This window comes from Gossypium hirsutum, chromosome A10, assembly GCF_007990345.1.
Source record: "Gossypium hirsutum isolate 1008001.06 chromosome A10, Gossypium_hirsutum_v2.1, whole genome shotgun sequence".
Classification (NCBI taxonomy): Eukaryota; Viridiplantae; Streptophyta; class Magnoliopsida; order Malvales; family Malvaceae; genus Gossypium; species Gossypium hirsutum.
In genome coordinates, this window is record NC_053433.1 from 90651968 (window position 1) to 90673422 (window position 21455).

General features: G+C 32.4%; 2 protein-coding genes across 2 annotated transcripts; one reads left to right on the top strand and one right to left on the bottom strand.

Moving 5' to 3' along the window:
• The first annotated feature begins 872 nt into the window (after positions 1 to 872).
• Positions 873 to 8351, top strand: LOC107896875 (vesicle transport protein SFT2B). The gene is made up of 6 exons (XM_016822173.2): positions 873 to 1421; positions 1911 to 1964; positions 3315 to 3388; positions 5810 to 5927; positions 6063 to 6121; positions 8052 to 8351. The coding sequence occupies exons 1-6, from the start codon at positions 1269 to 1271 to the stop codon at positions 8128 to 8130; spliced, it is 537 nt and encodes a 178-aa protein (XP_016677662.1). The 5' UTR covers positions 873 to 1268; the 3' UTR covers positions 8131 to 8351.
• Positions 8352 to 10055: 1704 nt separating this feature from the next.
• LOC107896004 (putative calcium-binding protein CML23) lies at positions 10056 to 10898 on the bottom strand. Its single transcript, XM_016821172.2, has one exon. The coding sequence runs from the start codon at positions 10646 to 10648 to the stop codon at positions 10235 to 10237; it is 414 nt and encodes a 137-aa protein (XP_016676661.1). The 5' UTR covers positions 10649 to 10898; the 3' UTR covers positions 10056 to 10234.
• Between the last annotated feature and the right edge of the window lie 10557 nt (positions 10899 to 21455).

A 21455-nucleotide genomic window follows, 5' to 3' on the forward strand; every position in this document is an offset into this window, starting at 1 on the left:
GTTGATTATGACTACCAAAGCGAGCTAATCACACATATCCAGATTTGATATATATTCAATTATTTGATTCCTTGTTTTTCATTTATTTACCTCCTTAATATTTTTAGTATAATTTATTAAAAACCTTCCTTTTAATTCTTCATACTATAATTTAATAGAGTATTAATTAGATCCATTTATGCTTAGATTAGAATCAGTTTAGTGTTCGCCTCCCTTAGGTACGATCCTCGGAGTACTTACCTACTCCGTTGTAACTATATTACAACTTGACTCGGATACTTGCGGATATCGGTTTTTCACAAATTTTTTTGCATGATTTTTACTCTATATTTTGGTACGTTTGGAGACAATCACAACCTTAAAGGAAAGGCAATAGGTACAAATGAAGAAGCCCTAAGCTTTTTCTTAGTACAGTGGAAAAAATTTGGAAAGTGAAAAATTGAAGGGATAAAAAAATAGAAAGATGGAAAGTATAATTTTTCCTTTCATTGGTGAGCTTAGTAGGAAGGAAGGAAAAATGAAAAGAAAAAGTAAATTTCTTTTCATCTATTGTTTGGTAGATTTGAAAAATGAAATAAAAGAAAATAAATAATTTGAAAAATGCATAATTTAGTACTAACATACACATATTTTTATTTTCTCTCTTTTCATCATTTCGATTTAGAAGGATTGTTTTTTATGCATTACGGTAAAAATAATTTTCTTTTCTCTCATTTTTCTTCTCTATCAAGTACACCATTAAGAGAAAAATATTCAATATGTCATGTGTAGTTCATATTGTAGAAATGTCTTGTATTTTCAAATCGAAAATCAGATGTAAATTATATTATAGGTATTATTGCTATAAAATTGAATTATATTTATTTTTAAGTAAGTTATTTACTTCATTTAGATTTTGAGCTAGATATGTTTGATTATTGGCTTTCTATAAGCTGAATTTTGATGATTCCAGTTTGACTCGTTGATTATATATCTTTAAATTGAGTTGGGCGGGTAGGAAAATTGGGTTGAATTTAGGGATTGAGTTAAAAGTAGAGGTTGAACCCAAATGGAGAAGATGAACCCGAGATGCGATTCAGCCCAAGAGATAAAAGGAGCCCATGAAATAACAAGAAGTTGGGAATCTTGTTGCTTTCAATTTTTCTTAAAATTAAAGCAAGAGTAAATCCGAAGAAATTACTAACAATTCATTCTCTCCGGGCAAAGCAGTGAGGGGATTCAGATCCAGTCTGACCGTAGGAATTCCGAGAGAGAACGGTTAGGAGAAGATGGAGAAGATGAACAATGCGTTTGAGAAGATGAAAATGCTGGTGGGAATGGAGGTGGAAGATGAGCACCAACAGCCTGCAATTGAAGAAGATGGAAACTCTTTCTCCTTCATGGACGATTTCAATCGCCAGTGCACTTTGACCACCAAGCAGGTTTCTTTCCTTCTTTTTCTTTCTTTGTATTGCTTTGTCTTACTTGCTTCTTCCCACTCATCTCCGCTTAAATTAGTTGGAATTTGCATAATTTTCTTCCAACTTGAGATCTGGGGGCCGCCTTTCAATTTGTCTGAAAACATTCAATGTGCGTCTCTTGTGTGTCAACCCATGACACTCAGTTCAATTGTAGTGCTTTCAGATACAGGATCTCAATTATGCCAACATTTCATTGTTTAGTTATATATATCCAAATTAACTGCTAGGTGTTGACTTGATATGCATTAGCTTCCTTTTTGCTCATTTAGATCGAATAGTTATATTAGAATCGACGTTGCACTTTAGTGATTTGTTCTCCTTTTTACCAATTATGCTATTATTTGTTATCCTCTGGTTTTGCTTTTAGCAACTCTTTTAGAAGTTAAAAGCAAGTAAAGAAAGTAAGACTAATTTATTTGTACTAATTGCTTGCTTTATCTCATGTTTTAGAGGTTTTATGGGTTTGCCATCTGCTTGGTTTCTGGGTTGGCTTGTACACTCCTGGTAAGTACTTCCCCATATGATTACTTGTATTGTTAGTTCTAATAGTCCATTATTACTTGGTTTCCCTTTGACGTAGCCTTTCAAATAGATATGACTACTTAAATAAAGTAATTTCTAAGTGGCAACTAGCTAAACTGATGATTGGATTTATTTCTCCTAGAACTGAAATAATTTTAATTACCATAAGAGCCTAAAGAAGGCTATATCACTGTGAGGGTTGCATTCCTTTATTTTCATCTAGTACTCTTCGTTTGACCACCTGCCCTCCTCTCCTTTCCTGTTTTCCTTTTCTTTCAACTATTGAAGTTCTCCTTGATGTGCTCACTTTATGATTGTGTTTATCTACTGGGATTTTTTTGATCTGTTATTTGCATTGTTTTTTTTTACCATATAAGCATTCTATTTTAAAAGCTTAAACTAAGCAAATTCTGACAAATGAAAAAAAAAACCCTAAGCTCTTCAAATTGCTATATTTGATGGTAGTTTATTTAAAGAACTTTTCTTAATGTATATAAGTGTTACTTTTGGGGTGCTTTAGACTACAATAGTTATGGAGTCACATTCTTTAAAACTCATGCTGTTAATCATTGACCTTTCCTGGAAAATTACAATATCGTAGTGTTTAATTGTTCTTGAAGAAAATAGTACAAGGTTTTGTATACTGGAAGAGATATTGAAACAAAGCTCTAAAAGTTCCTTGACAATAATTCCTTAAACCTACTAAAAGTTTCTACTATTAAGAAATTTGTGTTGATAGCTGGTTATATATTATCTCAATCTTCAGAATTCGGATTCCAAGAGATCTATTTTTGTTGTTTGCATTCCTCACAAGATATTTATGTTTTGAAACTTTCTCTGAGTATTATGGGTTCTTGTCCATGGAAACTTGCTTTTGCTTTGGAGACCGAGATTTGTGTGAAATAAGATGTATGTAGTGTGTCTTCAAAATTTGTCTAATTTACAATTTCTTCTGTTTGTCCTCTCGATTTTTGACAAGTGTTTGCTATTGTTTCTCTTTAATGTTTATTTGATGTACTGTTGCATTGATTTTTTGTTTTATTTTATTTAATTTTATGTCAATCTGAAGTTTGGAATTTTAGTTATCTCAGCTTGCACTGCTAAGATAAGATAGCATCTTCTTTTGCCTCACTTTTATACATATGAAGATGGTGATTGATATCGTTTTTTTGTGTTGCTAGAAAACTTGGAAGTTCAGTCTTGAGCACTTTCTGGTTAATAGGATAGTGCTTTGAAATTTTTTATGTAGTTATTATATTGCTTCACTTTGCTTCATTGAATTTGGTGCTGTTGGATATACCAATCTAATTTCACTTTTTCTTCATCTCACAGTCAATCCTTGTTTTCTTCCATCCAATCAAGTTTGGAATCACATTTACATTTGGCAATTTGCTTGCACTTGGAAGGTTTGTATCTAAAATTATATACTACTTGTCAGGCTCCTAATTTGTTAGTAAAATTATAACATGTCATCGTTCATTTTTCTTATTCAATTTTTTTCCTGCAAGTGCATATAGTCACATGTTCTAATGGTTTAATTGTTTATGCTTTTATTTTTTTTATTCTCTTTTATTTTAGGAGTGGTGGAGACTAGTTAAGCAATAAAGCTGTAGGCTTTGTAGTTCTTGCTGTATACTAATGTGAAAAAAACCAACTAAAGCATCTAGCAGATATGACGTTTAGTAACTTCAGTATTCCCAGCCTTGTACCCAATTCGCCAAAAAGTCAGAATAAATATTGGCCTCCCTATATATATGAACAAAAAATGGCAATGTCTACTCATCAACATTTTACAGTAAAAAATTCCCTGGTGTATGGATTTCTTGTTCTGCAGAGGCTGTAAAATCTTTTTTAGAGTCAAGAGTAAATCGGACCCAATTTTTGCCCTCCAATATCCTTGTTTTGAAGCTAAGAGCATGCCAATGTAAATAGCATATAACCCTACCAAGCCCCATACCAAGTGTCCTAGTAAAGCTGATAAATGATAACCAATTGCCTCAACTACCTGTGCATTGTCCACCGACAGCAAGATTACCTGGATCTGAATAAGAAGCGCCATCAACATTAATCTTCCCATACTTTTGTGGAGGAAATTTCCATGCATTAAGTTTTACTTGCTGAGCACTAGTAGTTTCCTTTAGCACCTAAACTGTAAATAATCTCAAATGATAAGGAAGGATCAAACAAATAGCATGTGGTGGCTGCTTGAACTCTTCCTGAAAGACATATTTATTCCTTAGTTTCCAATTATGCCAACTAACAATAATGAAACATGTGGACCAAGAGTTCCAATGTGAGTGCTATGTAACCCACAAGACCAAATGGTTTAATCTCTAAGTATAGCACATTTCAACCTCTCAGCGTACTTAGAATATCGAGTGAAGAGAGTAGTGTTTCTTTTAAAACAAACATCCTTTGTTAATATTATGTTTTGAAATACCAACAAAAGAAAATGTTAAATCTGAGAAGGTACATCCATTGTCCCGATTTCTGAACAAATGTTTGTGAGCTTCATTCATGGATTCTATTGATTTTGGTGGCTTGTATAAATTATTAAAAACATGCATGTGATTTTCTGCACTTCTCATTGACACTTAGGTTGCAGAGGAATAACTGAAATAAATATGGAGCGTGAAAACAGTGAGATTCAACAATTTTTTGGTATGCCATAGTGCAATTGGGAGGAATGGAAAGAATCTAGGTTGAGTTTTTTTGTTTCATTTTCCTTTAGAGTGGATTTTTTGGGTGAAAGAATGCATTGTATGTTTCCATTTTTCTTCAAAACAAATAAGAAAAAATAAGGCTTTCTTTTTCATTCCTACCAAGTGTTACTATAGAACATAAATAGTGAGTTGATATTATTATTATGTCTAATTATGCTCTCGGTCCTTGTACCCTTTGCACATTTGAAATTTAGTCTTTCTACTTCTAATCCCAGGAATTTAGTCCCTTTACACTTTTGATTTAATAATTTAAATCCAAATGATAACACCATCAAAAGAATTTGATTCAACTAGATTATGTGGAATTTTTAAAATAAAAAAATTACTCACCTGGTGAATATTTCACACGTAGAAGGCCAAATAAACAAATAAAATTGTTGAATATGTGCTTGTAATGTTTTTCAACACTGTTTCAAAGAAGTTGAGTGAAAGTCAATACTTTCTTTTCCTTTTTAATGCTTACTTTGCTTTCTCTCAGTTTTAAATTAGCCATGTGAGCATTTTTTTTTTAAATTTTAAAAATACCGTATAATCCAATTCAATGGAAGTCTTTTGACTGTCTTATCAAAAGTAGAGGTACTAGATTCTTGGAATTAAAAGTAGAGTGATTGAATTTCAAATGTGTAAAGAGTACAGGGGATTGGAATTTTTATTATTATTAGTGAAGGATCTTAATCCTTAATCCGCAGCAAAGTTGAACTGGATTCATGCTGAGCTTCTTGAACATGGGTTCATGTATGTAATGAAGTTTTATTGATTCCATGCTGAGCCATACTATAACTCCTTGAAAGCTTAGTTACCTTTACTCCTTTAAGAACTAAATCTAGCCAGTTTTTACGTCATTTTTCCTTAACTTTCTCATGTTTTGAGTCATTATTTTTGCTTCTTTATGTAAAAGTCGCTATTCTTATTCATGAACCCCTATTTTGACATATTATGTGGATTCTTAACTTTTTTCAGATGGCTGGTTTCTTTGTTGCTTTTTTATACTTTATACCTAAGCATTTATAGGCCCTTGTCAAAGTAGCTCTATTTCTTTTATAATTTTTCTTTGTGGATATTGTGTTTATTTCAGATGCTAAGTTGGAGTCTTTTGTATGGCAGCACCGCATTCCTCATTGGTCCAAAAAGGCAGGTGTCAATGATGCTTGATCCTGTTCGTATATATGCAACAGCTATATATCTTGCAAGTATGATAATTGCTCTGTTTTGTGCCTTCTATGTAAGTCACTATCAGCATTTATTTCCACTTTTATAATTCCACATCTTTTTTTCTTTTACATTCTTTTTAGCTTTCAGTAATTGTGGAATGCAATAGGTTAAGTGCTAACCTTAGCTCTCCCTTCTTACTGAACAGGTTCGTAACAAGCTATTGACACTTCTGGCTATCATGCTAGAATTTGGTGCACTGATTTGGTATGTTGAACTCAATTCACTACATACAGCTTTTAAATGTTACCACATTGCAAAGGAATTATGGTTCTTTAAAGAGCCATTTTTATTATTATTTGCCCTGTCTAGCATTTCAAATAAATGAGTATGCAGCACATACCACTAGTAAGAGCAAAATGGTTTGGATCAGGATATATTAATTTCTTGTCTTATAAAAATGGTCATGCTATGAATGTGGCGAGCATATATCAGTGGGGTATGGTTCAGATTGTATTCCATTGTAGGCTATGTATGGTTTAGATTGTATTCCATCGTAGGCTAGACTCTTATATTATAGATACTACTGGATTTGGTTTGTGTCAGCATCTTCTATTCCCTAGCAAGTAAAATGCCCAAAGATGTGAGAGTCTTGTGGTTTGCGTTTGGTTTGCAATTGTATTGTTCTCATGGAAAACTCAAACGAGTATTGTTCTTAGTATTAGTCCTGTTGTGGTAATGATAAAATTAGGATTTACTTTTAGTTGGAAATGGCAAAAAGACAAATCAAATTTAATAATTGAATAGTTTAATAGAAAATGAACTTTGCATGTTAAGAATATGCGAATAATCTTCGTGTTGCAGCATGATTGATGGGCAAGCTAAAGTCAATTGTGTTCTCTTTATCTCGATTTCTAGAACAGCCTATTGTGGTTGACATTTCAGTCTTGTCAAAAGGAGATTGAAACCTTGGGACTCGTTACATAAATAGGAAACCTATTCTAGAAAAGAAAGGAATCAATTGAAATAAATTCACAATCATGAAATCTAACCCTTAACTAGAGAATGAAAATTAACGGCCTTTCCTAGCATAGGTTTGTCCCACAAAAGCATCCATAAAATTGCCCATATACATATTTGCCAAAGCCAATTAGCCATGAGCAATAGTGCAGATCCTATAAACCAGCAAACCCATCTCCAGTGTGGTGCCAACCATAACTAGCGATCAGTCTCTACCGCTTTGATCAGACAACGTTTCTCTCCTTTCCATTCCTTTTCTGATTCTCTGTGAATGGTAAGAAGAGTTTCCCTCCACTGTACTTCTACTTATAGGAGATACGTGGTCTACAAACTACCTGGGAAAGCACAATGTTAAGACTTCCATTTTCTGAGAATTCTAATTGATCATGCATGCGTTTATTACTCTTCGATCTTCGTGACATAATTGTGGTTTCCTATTGAAAATGTGTGAACGAGACATAATGAATTCAAAGAAGCATAACACTTTGTCTTGTACAGTTCCTGATATGCATGCTTTTAATAATTGCTTTATATTGATTATATGGTCATAAGGTGAATGGATATTAATTTTTGAACTGATTACATATTAGCGTAAATATAGTTTCCTATTTTGTGTCCTAATGGAACGGATTTTCAATCAATAAAAATTTGTTTAAAACTTTGAAATAATCTCGTATGTGAAGTTAATAGTTAAAGTCGATAAAAAAATGGTGATGGTGAAAGGAAATTCAAACTGAAAAAGTGAAACCTGTAAATATATCTGTATACAATATTAATGGATAATTTGATTTTAGATAGAGAAATATTACGTAATTTCTCATAGATATGATTCACTTTATAGCTTTTTATAGGAAATTATGAACTTAAAAATGTTGCTCTAGATACATCCAGTTCTTAGATGTCTTTAGGTTTTTTATCTATAGAATTAATGCATTATTTCTTTGTTCTCATCTTTTATTCTTTGTGTGTTATTCAGAACAACTTTTATGCTTTCTCTAAATATCTAAATGTATTTTGGGAGTTTTCTTCATTTATAAGTGTATCAATGCATGCATTGACAGTAATATAGAACCATTGAATTAAAAGCTTCATATGTTCTGTTGACATTCCCTTCTCGTATAAGATGGATTTGACTTGGATGGAAGTTGAGAAGCTGGTTGATTTACATGATTTACAGGTATAGCTTGAGCTACATCCCTTTTGCGAGGTCAATGGTTTCAAAGATCATGGTATCCTGTTTCGACACTGAATTTTAATCTGAAGACGATCTTGAATGAATCTACCTGTGGGATTTTGTGTATATACAAAGAAGGGAGGTCAGTCCTGATCTGTAAAACCGAAGTATGGGATATGTCTATTATGTACGAATAGTAAATCTCAAAGACGAATTTTCCATGCAAAATCTCCTCTTCTGCTCTTAATTTTCTTACATATGATGAGATCTTTCTTTGATAATGGAAACTGCAACTTAGAACAATTTTGTTTTTCGGGGGAGGTTTTCGTGCGTGTAATTAAGCCATTTTAGCGTGATGCAGATTATTCTGTCTGGTTTAAATTTGATTTTTAAAATCGGTTCAACCAGTTTCTAGTGGTTTGTTTAAATTTCAGTTCAACCTTCTGCCTAAAGTGATATATTGTCCCATTCTCAATCTATCCTGTCCGGGTTTAACAACCATGAATAAAACATGAACATGAAAGCATAATTTCTTCAACCATCAAATTCTTAGCCAAAAATCACTACTCGACAGATGATGGTTATGGCAGAGCAAAGCAAGGAACAGGAACATTGGTTGGCGGTGGACAAGTGAACATGTATCCAAGGGTTTGGGTTTAAGGAGGTGTAAAGCCATCCTAATCTTTCTCTAGATTTGCTCTCCAATGATAGAGTTCCTGATATGAAATAGGCGAGCCACAAGCCACCCTAGTCCGATGATTTGGTCAGCAATAATATTTTAGTTTCTATTAGTTAATGGGGAAATATTTGGTATATTTTCAGCCACAAAGAATGATGTGAATTGTCTTCTAAGATATAGTAAATTTATTTTTATATAGTAAAATATTTAAAAATAAATATAAAAGAATATTTTTAAATTTGCTCAGGAAATTAAAAAAAAAACACAACCAGTATACAAATACTAAGTCTTAATTAATTAAATAAATAAAACTGAGTTTTTATAATTTATATTTTGAATATGTTTTTTTTGTTATATTACTTTCGTTAATTAGGGAACAACATTTTAATTTTAATTATCCTAAATTTTTTATTAATTAATTAAATAAAAAATTAACTACTAATTATAGTAAAGCAAGTTTTCTGTTTTTGTTATATTAGTTTAGGAGTTAGGGTTTATGATTTAAGAAATAAGATTTTTTTTTTGTTTGTTAATTACAATAAGAATAAAGTAATGAGAGTTTTTTTTGTTAATTATATATAATAAATTAATTCAGTGTAGTTTATAAATGAATTTATATATTATTCAAGATTCTTCTTTAAGAAAATGACTTTTTAACATAGTCCTTTATGTTAAACCCACTCTATGTAGTTGGTGCCTGTGGGCAGTCCTGTATGTTAAACCCACCCTATGTAGTTGGTGCCTGTGGGCTACTTATATTGAATCAGAAGATACAAACAAGGGAGACCAGACTTCTCTCCAAGGTTGTCTGCTACACGCGTTGTACCCTCTTCTGATCACAAATAAACTAATAAACGACATTAAGTCTAATTCATCATCCCATGTCAATTGGTAGGATTAAAATTAGGGTTAACAGCAGAAAAGATCATTAAATGATTGATAAATTTATAATTTGGTTATAAAATTATAAAAAAATTAAAAAATAATTATTGAGTTATTCAAAAATTTTCATTTAAATAACTAGACTATTATTTTTTAAAAAAATAAAATCAACTAATGAGTTTTAAGCGGTGATTCGATAATTAGTACGGCGAGAAATAAAATATATTTTAGATCTAAGTCGATCTAATAGTTAGTACCGAAAATTTGAGAAAAAAATTATTTAGATTTAATTTACAAATTTATAGTATTCAAAATTGTTTTATAAAAAAAATAAAAATTATAGAAAAGAAAGAAAAAAAGACATTTTAATTAGTGTGAGCAATTTTAATAACAATTTTAATATCAAATTAACTTAAATAAAAATTTTTTAAATAATTCGAATTAAACTATTAAAAACTGAACTTATAGTTTACGGAGAAGATTATTATTAACTACCGCCCACTTTCATGATGGAGTATATTTAACTTGTTGGAACAATTTCTACTACTTAAAAGAATATAATGAATGATGATCCCTGACACAGATGGAAAGCAAAGGAAAAAAAAGGAACAACCATGGCCATATATTACTGCATCATTACTCTGAAATCATCATAGGTGATAACTCCATCGCCATTGATATCAAAATGCTTGATCATCACCATACATTCATCAATCGACTTTGACTCCCCAAGTTTTGTCAGCATTTTGTTCAGTCCTTGGGGTGTAATGAACCCAATTCCTTCTCCATCATACATCTCAAATGCTTCTCTCAAATCCTTCATCTTTTCTTCTTCTTCTCCTCCTCCTTCCATCAACTCTATTACGTCCTCCAAATCTAATAACCCATCCCCGTTCCAGCCCAACGCTTCTTCTTCATTTAACATCAACTCTCCGCCCATCCGTCCTAGTCTATGCCTTAACTCCCACGCTGAAATTTTCCCATCTCCATCTTTGTCGAAACAACGAAGAATGCGTTTATATTCTTCGCTTCTCATCATATTTGGGTTCAAATATGAACAATGAAAGAAAATTAAAGCAAAGATGATATAATTGAAAACTAAGTTGGATTTGCAGAAATGGGTATTCGGAACCAAGTTTGTATAGACAAAAAGAGAGTTAAGGTTTTAATGCAGTCTTCTCTTATATTAAGAGGAAAGTACTGCGAATCTTCAATCAAAACGAGAAAAAAGAAGATACAAAAATGGGAAGTAAGCTGAATTGTTGCTTTCTAAGTTGTTTCATGTAAATTGCCTGTCATATGGAAAAAAGGAAAAAAAGGAAACAAGGGCGAAATGGCGACCTTAGCCTACAACATTCTTTTCTACTTTCTTTTGTGAAAAAACGTCATCTTTCAACCATCACATTAACAACATATAGGGAATAATTTATACTAATATCATAATTTAAAACTTTTAATTTCTAGACATTTCCTTAATTTTAAAAATATAAAATTAATATTATATACTCATATGTATTTAATAGTCTCTAATTTAATTCATTTAATAATTTTTCGATTTCAATTAATTTTTAATTAAAATATTTAAAAACAAGTAACCCAAATTATAAAAAAAACATTAAATGTATTAGAAATGAAGTTATTAGTTAGATATGGGCCGGGTTATCCGTTCAGGTTCAAAAGTTTACTTGAAAAGTAAAAGGATTTGAGCAAAAATATAAATTTAAAAAATAAGTTTGGATAAAAAATATGACCTATTTTTTAAACGGGTTGTGCCTCGGGTAAGTTTTTTTATTCGGATCCGGTCCGACCCGAATTTGCCTAAAAATATTTTCTACTGCTATTTTGTTGTCATCTTGTTGTTATATTGCTATTATTGTTTAGGTATTGAAAAACTCTTATTTTATTGTTAACTCTGCTACAATTTTAGACAGATTTACTTGTTAAGTTGTAACTATTTTAATATTATTTAAGTATAAATATTTTTAATATATTTTTAATTTGTTAAGAAATATTTATTTTAATATTTTTAGTTTTGTTGATGTATTATATATTTAAATTTATTTTTATATAAATATAAAAAATTAACACCGATGGGCCGCGTTGGGCTCGAGTTTAGTATTTTTTATCTAGGACAGGCTTAGACAAAATTTTAAGCTTATCTTTCGGATCAAATTGAACCTAAATCTAAAAAACAGACCTAAAATTTGACATCAACTCAACTTAAACCCGACCCATGATTAGGTATCCTATTAATAGCCTTTATTTATAAAAAATAATGAAGAAATAAAAAGTAAAACAAATACTGCTAATGGTTTTTTTTTTTCAAATTCATTCCACGTTTTTTTTTATATAATTTGAATTAATGTATTAGAGAATATATTAAGAATAGAAATCCTCTGCCAAAAATAAATCAAAAGTTTGAAACTAACGCCTAGCATGACTGCGGTAAATCCTAGTTGTTCTGAAGCCGCCATGGAGGTGAAAACCGTGAAATTAATATCGGAGGAGGAGGAACTTCTCAAAAGCATTAAGAAAGTTAAAAGAGCCGATGGCTTAGCTAATGAAACTTCAAGAAAAATCGTTTCTTATAGGGATACACTTGCTGGTGAAGACTTTTGTAACTTTGATGCCTACCTGGAAAAAAGAACCTGTCTCCATGGAGGAGTTTGATGATTGTCTAAACGAGCCTGTATTGGAGAACATTAAAGATGGTATTATCTCTATAACCCTTTCTTCGGATGAAAAGGATAGAATACGACTAAAATGGGATAAAATCCTTATTATTAAGGTCTTTGGGAGAACTTTGGCCACCAATATCTCCTTTTTAAACTTAATCAGCTATGGAATCTTTCTGGAGAGCTCCAACTCATCGACTTGGATTCGGATTCTTTTTTGTTGTTCAGTTTAGCTGTTTTGACGATTTTGAGAAGGTGCTAAAGGGAGGACCATGGTTTGTGAATGGGCATTTCGTTACCATGCGACGATGGAACCCTAATTTTAGGGCCTTGGAAGCTTCCTTTAATGTGGTCGCTGTTTGGGTTCGGTTACCAGAGTTACCGCTTTAGTATTATGAATTATGATCCGACAATTCTCGCTAAAATCGGACAGAGCTTAGGCACCCTACTTCGAGTGGATAAGGCCACTAGTTCGGAGTTGAGGGGAAAGTATGCACGCTTTTGCGTCCAAGTTAATATCGAGAGCCCTTTAAAACAGTTCATACTCATTGATGGTAGAAAGCAATACTCATTGATGGTAGAAAGCAATATCTACATATGAGGGTCTCGATTTATTCTTTATTATCATGGTGAAGCCACAACAACTTTTGTTGACAGGATGAAATATTAATTTTTCATAATCTATATTTTATAATTTTTAAAGAATTAAATTAAATTTTTATAATTTTAAAAAATTAAAATATAATTTTTTATTTATTAATTTAAAATTTTTAAAAAAATTTTAAAACTTAAATAATAATTTTACATTTTAGTTCCATGCCAACCCCGCCGCTGGTTATTATCGGTCATAGACGTGAAAATTGCCCCATTATTCTTGCCCGTTCGAGAGATGCTTGCTGCCACTGTCGAAACTAATCACACTTTCACAGCGCCTGTTACGCTTGCTTGCTCCCATCCTATGGACATGTCCACCTTTTCTCCTTCTACAGCTAACGTGTCAACTGTTCAGCATCCTATTGTGGAACCTGCAGATTCTGGCACATTGGGTTATAGTGCCAAGGAAGAGCCGGGCCAGGAAACCATTTATTGAAGCTGCTTTAAAGTCTCCGACTGCTGCTGCCACGTTTTCTGCCGATAAAGCTGGTCCTGGGTCGGCTGAACCTGCTGGTTCTGCTGCTGTTAAAGCTGCCGAGAGCCAAAAAGTTTTCGCTGTTAGTAGTAAAGTGTCCAAGGGTAGAAGCAAAGACCGAAAGTTGGCTATCTCAAAATCAAAACCGATTAAAAGAGGTAATTTAAGTGGTAATTCTTGTGAAGAGAACTCTTTTAAATCGGTGACTTGTGACCCTAGTATTCCTCTTAAAGACAAATCGGATATGGTCATTGATAAAAACATGGGTATTGATAATAGTAAAGTTCGTTGAAATTTTGATGGTAGTACTCTAGGTTTCTATGGATAGGTCTAAAGAACCAATGCAATCAATCAAGTTCAAAACCGCTGCAAAGGGTAAGGCCTTATTTTGGAAAGCATTGGTAAGAAAAAGACGGTAATCTCAGAATCTGAGCCCAATGCTAAAGTTGTTAATTCTCCCTCTTCTGCTCCTATTTAAGTTGATGGTTCACACGCTTTACACTGCACTACTGTTGAAGCTCTAGAGTTCTCTAAGTCTTCTTTGAAGGTGCTTCTCTTTCAAAGTTGCTTTCTGATAGGGGCAACATGGAACCTTGGAGGGGAGAGACGTTGTTGAAAAATTCAGTTTTTAAATTGATTTTTTAAATGGATGGCTAGGTTTGAAAGTGAAAATTCTGTGTCATCTACGATTAAATTATTGAGTAGAATTAGCATAAATTGAATGATAGGATTAAATTATAAAAATAAAGTCCCAATTGAATTTTTAATTTTTTTAAAAAAAAGAGATTTAATTAAAAATTAAATTAGGGGTATAAAATAATTTAATAAGTTGATTTATTAATAATGGTTTCTTGAAAAAGATAAATAAAAGTTAATAATTTGTTAAATTAAAAATTATATACATATTAAGAGTTAGTGGACAGAGAATATCAACTTTTTACCTGAATATTATCAAAAAAAATATCTAAATAGATGTCAGGTAGACTATGTACCAAAATAGTACATTGATGCAAGTGGAGGGTGGTGCATAGGCAGCACCACCATAAAATCTGACAGAGTTGACTAAAAAAATATATTAAAAAAATAAAAAATACCATCTAAATACGTGGCACCAAAGAAATACAGGTCATTTACGACCCGTATACGACCAAAACCCAACCCGCTGTTGACCTACTGACATTGAGGTGATAGGACCACTGGTGATACCTAATAGGTAGGCAGCACACCCCCTGGTTATGCCAAATTGATAGGTGGCACTGGGGTGGTGAAGCCAATCTCATAGGTAGCACACCCCTAACCCCTGCAATGGTGGCAGCGATGGGACAGGACTATGCTCGTGACATGTGTTTTGGGGACCATTATAAGGTCCCCAATGTCCCTATTTTGACCGGATGAAAGGAAAAAGAAATTTAGAAGAAGAAAAAGAGAGCGGGAAGGGAAGAAAGGGAAAAAAGAAAGCAGAAAAGAGAAGCTGAATAGAGACAGGAGAAGGGGAAGGAAAAAAAATAAAAAAGGAAAAGGAGAAAAGGAAGGAGAATAAGTTGTGTTAGGATTTGAGAAAAAATTAGGGTTGTGTTTAGGGTTTGAAAAAAATTAATTAAGAGGTTGTTTTTGAGGTTAGAAGGATTTGATGTTGAAAAAAAAACCAAAAAGGTATTTTTTTATTTACTAATTTTTTGTTATAAATAAATGTTAATTTTTTATTTTTTATTTATTTCAGAATTAATTTTTAATTTTATTTTTGTAAGGTATTATTTGGTTAAAAAGAGCTATTAAGGTATGTTTGTATTTATTTTATATTTTCATTCATAAGTTTTTTTTAATGTTTATTCAAGTAAAGCCTATTTATGTTATGTAGAAAGAATATTTTTTTTATGTAATTTATTTGTTATGTGTGTTTTAGGTTTATTAGATTTATTTTTTATGTAATTTATTTGACATGTTATTTTTATTATTTTAATATAAATTTTTTATTTTTTATATAAGTAAAAGATGAGACCATTGAGATGAAATTTGTGAATGAGACCATTGAGTTAGAATTTATGAGATAAATTAGGAATAAGAGTTTACGTGTTCTAATTTTTTTAGATTTTATAATTGGGAATAGGAGTTTATGTGTTTTAAATTTTATTTTACTTTTTTATAAATATTATAATTGAAATTTCTTTTGAATCCTTCTATGAAAAAAATAATATTTTTTTGACAATAATTAAGTTTCCATGTTTTTATATATATTATCTTTTAAACCAATACATTTTACTTATTATCATTTTAAAATAATAATAACAATATTCATATTTATTATGTTGAGATAATTTATATTATGTTTCTGTTATATTTTTTGATTGGCATGTTATTTTTATTATTTTAATATAATTTTTTTATGTAGGTAAAAGATTAGACCATTGAGATGAAATTTGTGAATGGGACCATTGAGTTGGAATTTATCAGATATATTTATTTTGTTAATGTAGTATAGCAAAAAATATGACGTGGACAAAACTGTTTGGTATTTTTGTAATTAAAAGCAATATATAAAATTTAGGTATTTTGATAAATATTTAAAATGTATCAAACTTAGAAATTAATTATCGAAATTTGTTTTGAAATTGCAGGTATTGAAATGGGTTCATTGATTAAGAACAATGATCACATATCAAACACAATTAATAATATGGTAATATATTGTTATTTTTTATTCACGGGTTCCCTTTCCATTAAAAAAAGTTCCACATCATTTACGGAAATAAATTATGCTATAATAACTATTTTCTGTAATTTAATAGTGTCAGTGTAACACTCTGATTTTGGGCCTAGTCGGAACCATTAATTCGAGGTCGCAGAATTTTTTTTATATTTTATGTGTTATAACATGATTATATGAGTGTATGAAAATTTTAGTGAATTAATTTTAACGATTTCGTGCTTAATTGCGAAAAATGACTAAATCGCATAAAGTGTGAAAGATTTGTTCTACAAGTTAATGTTGTTAAATAGCTATGGAACACTAAATTAGAGGTCCTTAGTGAGCAAATAGACCAATAAAAATGAGTGGTTGAACATGGAGACAAATAAATTGAAAAGTCAAAGTTGGTGGGCGTTAGGTGACTTTTTTGGTAATAAAATAAAACAAAAAGGAAAAAGGTTGTCATCTTTTCATCTTTCTTCTTCATCCACTGAAAATGGCAGTAAACATGTAACAGTTCGATTTTGGGTTTAGTCAGAATAGTAGTTTTGGGACCACAAATCTGAGGCCGAGAAATTATTTTTATTATTATTTTGGTGTCATAGTATGCTTATATAAGTGTATAAAAATTTTGGTGAATTAATTTTAGCGTTTGTGAGCCTAATTGCAAAAAAAGACTAAATCGCATAAAGGGAAAAAGTTGTGTTTTGCTAGCCAAATGTGTTAAATAGCTAGAGAGTCATAATTGGAGGTCTTTAAAATGCAATTAGACCCTTAAAAGAAGCTTGGCCGGCCATAGGGACAAGATTTGACCAAATTGTCAAGGTTAGGTGGGTGTGGGTGACTTAATTGATAAATAAAATAAAGATAAAAGCTATCATATTTTTTTTATCACCTTCTTCTCCACCAAAAATACCAAAAAATTATGGGTTTTGGAAGCTTGAAACTTTCAGTCACTTATTCCTCTCTCAAGTAAGTGATTTAGACAGTTATTTTTGATGAATTTGGTACTTTTGGAACCCTTGTAGCATGAGCTAACTAATGAGGGGACTATTTTGCAAAATGGTTGAGAGTCTAGGATTTTTCCATGACAGCATATATGTTGTTAACTGAAATTTTACGGAAGAATATGAGTTATGGTTGTGAAATAAACAATTTTTGTGAAAGAACTTCTCATGAAAACCCTAATAGGACCATTTTATAAAGATTGTAAAATAGATAGTAATGTGGTGGAATAATGAAAATTTTGGGTTGCTATAAGAGTAAAAAGGGTTCAGCTAGACTTAAGGCATGAATAAATTTGATAAAAATCAATTTTTGAGCCTAGAGGTAAAATGATCATTTTGTGAAAGTCCAAGGGCAAAATGGTCATTTTGCAAAAAATGTGAATTTTTTATTGTATAAATTTATTTAGTGATTAAATGGATGAATTTTTATTATTTTGGATCAAGAAATGCAAAATCCAAACCTAGACCGGAGGAAGGCCAAGCAAGTAGATTAAAACCGACTAGTCGCTTACATTTTGTAATCCGAGGTAAGTTGTATGTTAATAATGCAACTATATTGTTATGATTTGTGATTGAATTGATATTGCATAAATTGCTATGATTGTGAATATGAGTATGCATGTTGAGAAATCAACGTAGTAAAGACTCCTGGTTGAACTTTAGGAATAGATTGGATATTCATGCCATGACATTGGGTGATATGTGTGCTAGTGTAAGACATGTCTGGGACATACGTCGGTCACATTATGAGAGCCAGTGTAAGACATGTCTGGGACATGCATCGGCCTAGAAATTTACAAGCTAGTGCAAGACCTATTTGGGACATGGTGTCACCTTATTGTGTGTCAGTGTAAGACCTGTTTGGGACATGGCATCGACACCGATAGATGAGAGTCAGTGTAACACCTATTTGGGACATGGCATTGGCCTCGATATAGCAAAGTCAGTGTAAGACATGTCTGGGACATGGCATCAACTTTGATGTGCTAGCCAGTGTAAGACCATGTTTGGGACATGGCGTTGGTATTTTATCCCATGTTTGGGGCTATTGAATATCCAGTAGTATTCCAAATGGTTCAACGGGAGATTTATGATTTATGATTTAAATCGAAATGAGAGAACTTACGCCCATGTGGAGAGTGGTACAGGTATCTAAATGAGAATTACAAAATAAAAACTTCATTTACGTTGTATGTTTAGTAAGGGAGGAAAGTGAGTAAGTTATGCTTATGATTACTTGTGTATTTTACACGAATTATGAAATGTGAATTCAAACCAATGTTGTATAATTGGTAGGAAACAAATATGAGCAAATAGTGTTTATGAATTCTTACTTTCATGTGCAAATCAAGATATGTTGGGAGTATAATCCTTTATGGCAACTTGCAGTTATTTCATTTACATGCGACTTACTAAGCTTTATGCTTACCCCCATTTTCCTTTCCATTTTCTTATAGTGCCACCAAAGTAGCTCGTGGATCATCGTTTTACATCGGAGAAGCCAGTCACACTATCATTTGAAGCACTTGGTATAGTTAGTTCTTTTATTTTGATTATGGTATGTATAAGATCTTTTGGTCTTGTTTTAGTGTTACATCGTTTTAGGGCCAAATGTGTTGGCTTACCTTAGTATTTGACTCATTTTGTATAAGGCCACGAATAATGGCTAATATTGAAAGTTGTTATATGAATACAAAAAGGTCTTTCATGAATGTGAAATTGCTGGTATGGTTGAACATGTGAATTTCAGTGTATGGATACCAAAGTGCATACATGGGTTGCTTAAGCATATGTGAAATGTGTAGGCCTTAGTTATGGTTGCTTGGTTGAGAAATCATGTTATGTTAGACTTTGGTATGATGGATGGCGATAGATTGTGTCTCAGCCGTGTGGGGGACACGGCCTCTGGCCACGGGTGTGTGCCTCTAGTTGGTTACTGATGTCAGAAACAAAATGTCAAGGTTTTTAGACACGGGCTAAGCCACGGGCGTGTCATGTCCGTGTGAGGGACACGAGCCATGGACACGGGAGTGTGTCAGGCCATGTGAAAACCCCTGTAGGTTCGAATTTAGAATTAAATTTGCACGGGTTTGGGGCACGAGTGTGTTCCCTTGTGCTTAGGCCTTGTGAACCACATGGGCCTTCAGCACGGCCAGGTCAAAAGGGCCACACGAGTGTGTTGCCTTTCTACACGGGCATGTGCCCTTGTTTCAAGTAACATTTTTTTCAACGTTTTCAAAGGTGTTCGAATTAATTCTAGATAGTTTCAAAAGCTCAATTTGGGCCTCGTAGGTCCATATTAAGAATTTCTAGACTAAGAATGAAAAGTTTTAAATTCGACCGATTTTTTATGATTTGAAATGATTGTATGCATGTGTTTAAGTCAGGTAATGCCTCGTGCCCAGTCCTGGCCTCAGACTCAGGTAAGGGGTGTTACAAAACATGGGGGTTTTGAGAACCCAAACTTTCAGTCACTTAGTTCTCTAGCAAATTAGGGAGAGATGAGATTTGGACAGAGAATGAGGGAAAACAAAGTATAGGTTAGTCGACTCAATTCGTTGTTTTAGCGGATGAGGTAAGTTCATATGGTTAGTTGACAGTGATCAATTATTAAATTAGAAATGATATAATGTATTATTATTATGTACAATTATTATCGAATCATGATAATATGAGATTGAATTGAAAAATCAATCTAAGAAAAATGCAGGGTCAAGTACAATCGGACTAAGACTCATGATGAATTGACAGAAAAGACCATGGTTGGACTATAGCGATATAAGAGCCAGTGTAAGACCATGTCTAGGACATGGCATCGGCCTCGATATGTGTCAATGTAAGACAATGTCTGGGACATGGCATCGGCCTCGATATGTGTCAGTGTAAGACCATGTCTGGGACATGGCATCGGCCTCGATATGTGTCAGTGTAAGACCATGTCTGGGACATGGCATCAGTACCGGTTTATGAGAGTCAGTGTAAGATCATGTTTGGAACATGGCATCGGCATTGTTATGTGAACCAATATAAGACCATGTCTGGGACATGGCATCGGCCTCAATATGAGAGCCAGTGTAAGACCATGTTTGGAACATGGCATCGACATTGTTATATGTGTCAGTGTAAGACCATGTCTAGGACATGGCATCGACACTGATGTATGAGAGCCAGTGTAAAACCATGTCCGGGACATGGCATCAACCTCAATATGCGATCTAGTGTAAGACCATGTTTGGAACATGGCATCGGCATTGTTATATGTGTCAGTGTAAGACCATGTCTAGGGCATGGCATCGACATTGATGTATGAGAGCCAGTGGAAGACCATGTCCAGAACATGGCATCGACATTTTACCCTTTTGTATGAGGCTTATCGGGTATCCTTTAGTATTTCAACTGGTTGAACGGGTGATTTAAAAATTGTGTCATGATTGAGAAAAGTTATGATGATGTTACAAGTGGTACTGGTATGTGTGCAAAACTCATGAGAAATGATTTTGGTTTATGATACACCTTGAGGATACAAATAATTAAGTCATGCCCATGAGAATGATTTTATGATGACCTTATGGTTAGGGATCTATGCTTATGATGTATAAATATGTATTTTTACCATGATGGTTGAAATGATTTGTAAAGGTGTTATAAACTTAGTTATCATTATTTTACACTAAAACAGTTCTGGACAATAGCAATAGTTCGAGTTTGAAAATCCATCAAAAATTGTGGAAATTGAGTTAGAAGTTGAATAAAATATGAAATTAAAGCTTATCAAGTCTAGTTTCATATAAAAGAAATGGTGTAAGCAAAAGAATTTTTTATTATGCGATATTTGGATTTCTGTGAGAACGGGCTAGAGTGATTTTAGGTTCCCTTGTCTTAAATTTAGAAAATCATTAAAAATTGTATGAAAATAATTATAGGTTAGAATTCATATGACTAAATCCTTAATGAGTCTATTTTTAAGATAAATAGAAGGGAGCATTATCCAAATTCTATACTGTGAGATAATTTATTTTAAGTGAAGAAGAGTTGAAACTGTAAAACAACAGAATAAGGAAGAATTTAAAGAATAAACTGTACTTATTGCATAGACCAAAAATTCTAAAAATTTTATGGTAAGAAGACATGTAAGTATAGTTTTAGGAAAAATTAGCGGATCTTAATTTGGAGTTCCATAGCTCAAGATATAAATAATTTAGTGATTGTGACTCGAGTAGACAGCTTGAGATGAACAAGAGTAAATAGTAGAATTTTATGCATTTATGTTTGTATTAACTTGAGAACATGTTGTGATAATATGGAAAAAAAAACATGTCAATAAATCTCTTATTATTTTCATATGGACT

Coding starts and splice junctions, on each gene's coding strand:
- LOC107896875 (XM_016822173.2), top strand. CDS start 1,269: ATGGAGAAGATGAACAATGCGTTTGAGAAGATGAAAATGCTGGTGGGA. Junction 3,389..5,809: donor AATTTGCTTGCACTTGGAAG/GTTTGTATCTAA, acceptor TTTGTATGGCAG/CACCGCATTCCTCATTGGTC. Junction 6,122..8,051: donor GAATTTGGTGCACTGATTTG/GTATGTTGAACT, acceptor CATGATTTACAG/GTATAGCTTGAGCTACATCC.
- LOC107896004 (XM_016821172.2), bottom strand. CDS start 10,648: ATGATGAGAAGCGAAGAATATAAACGCATTCTTCGTTGTTTCGACAAA.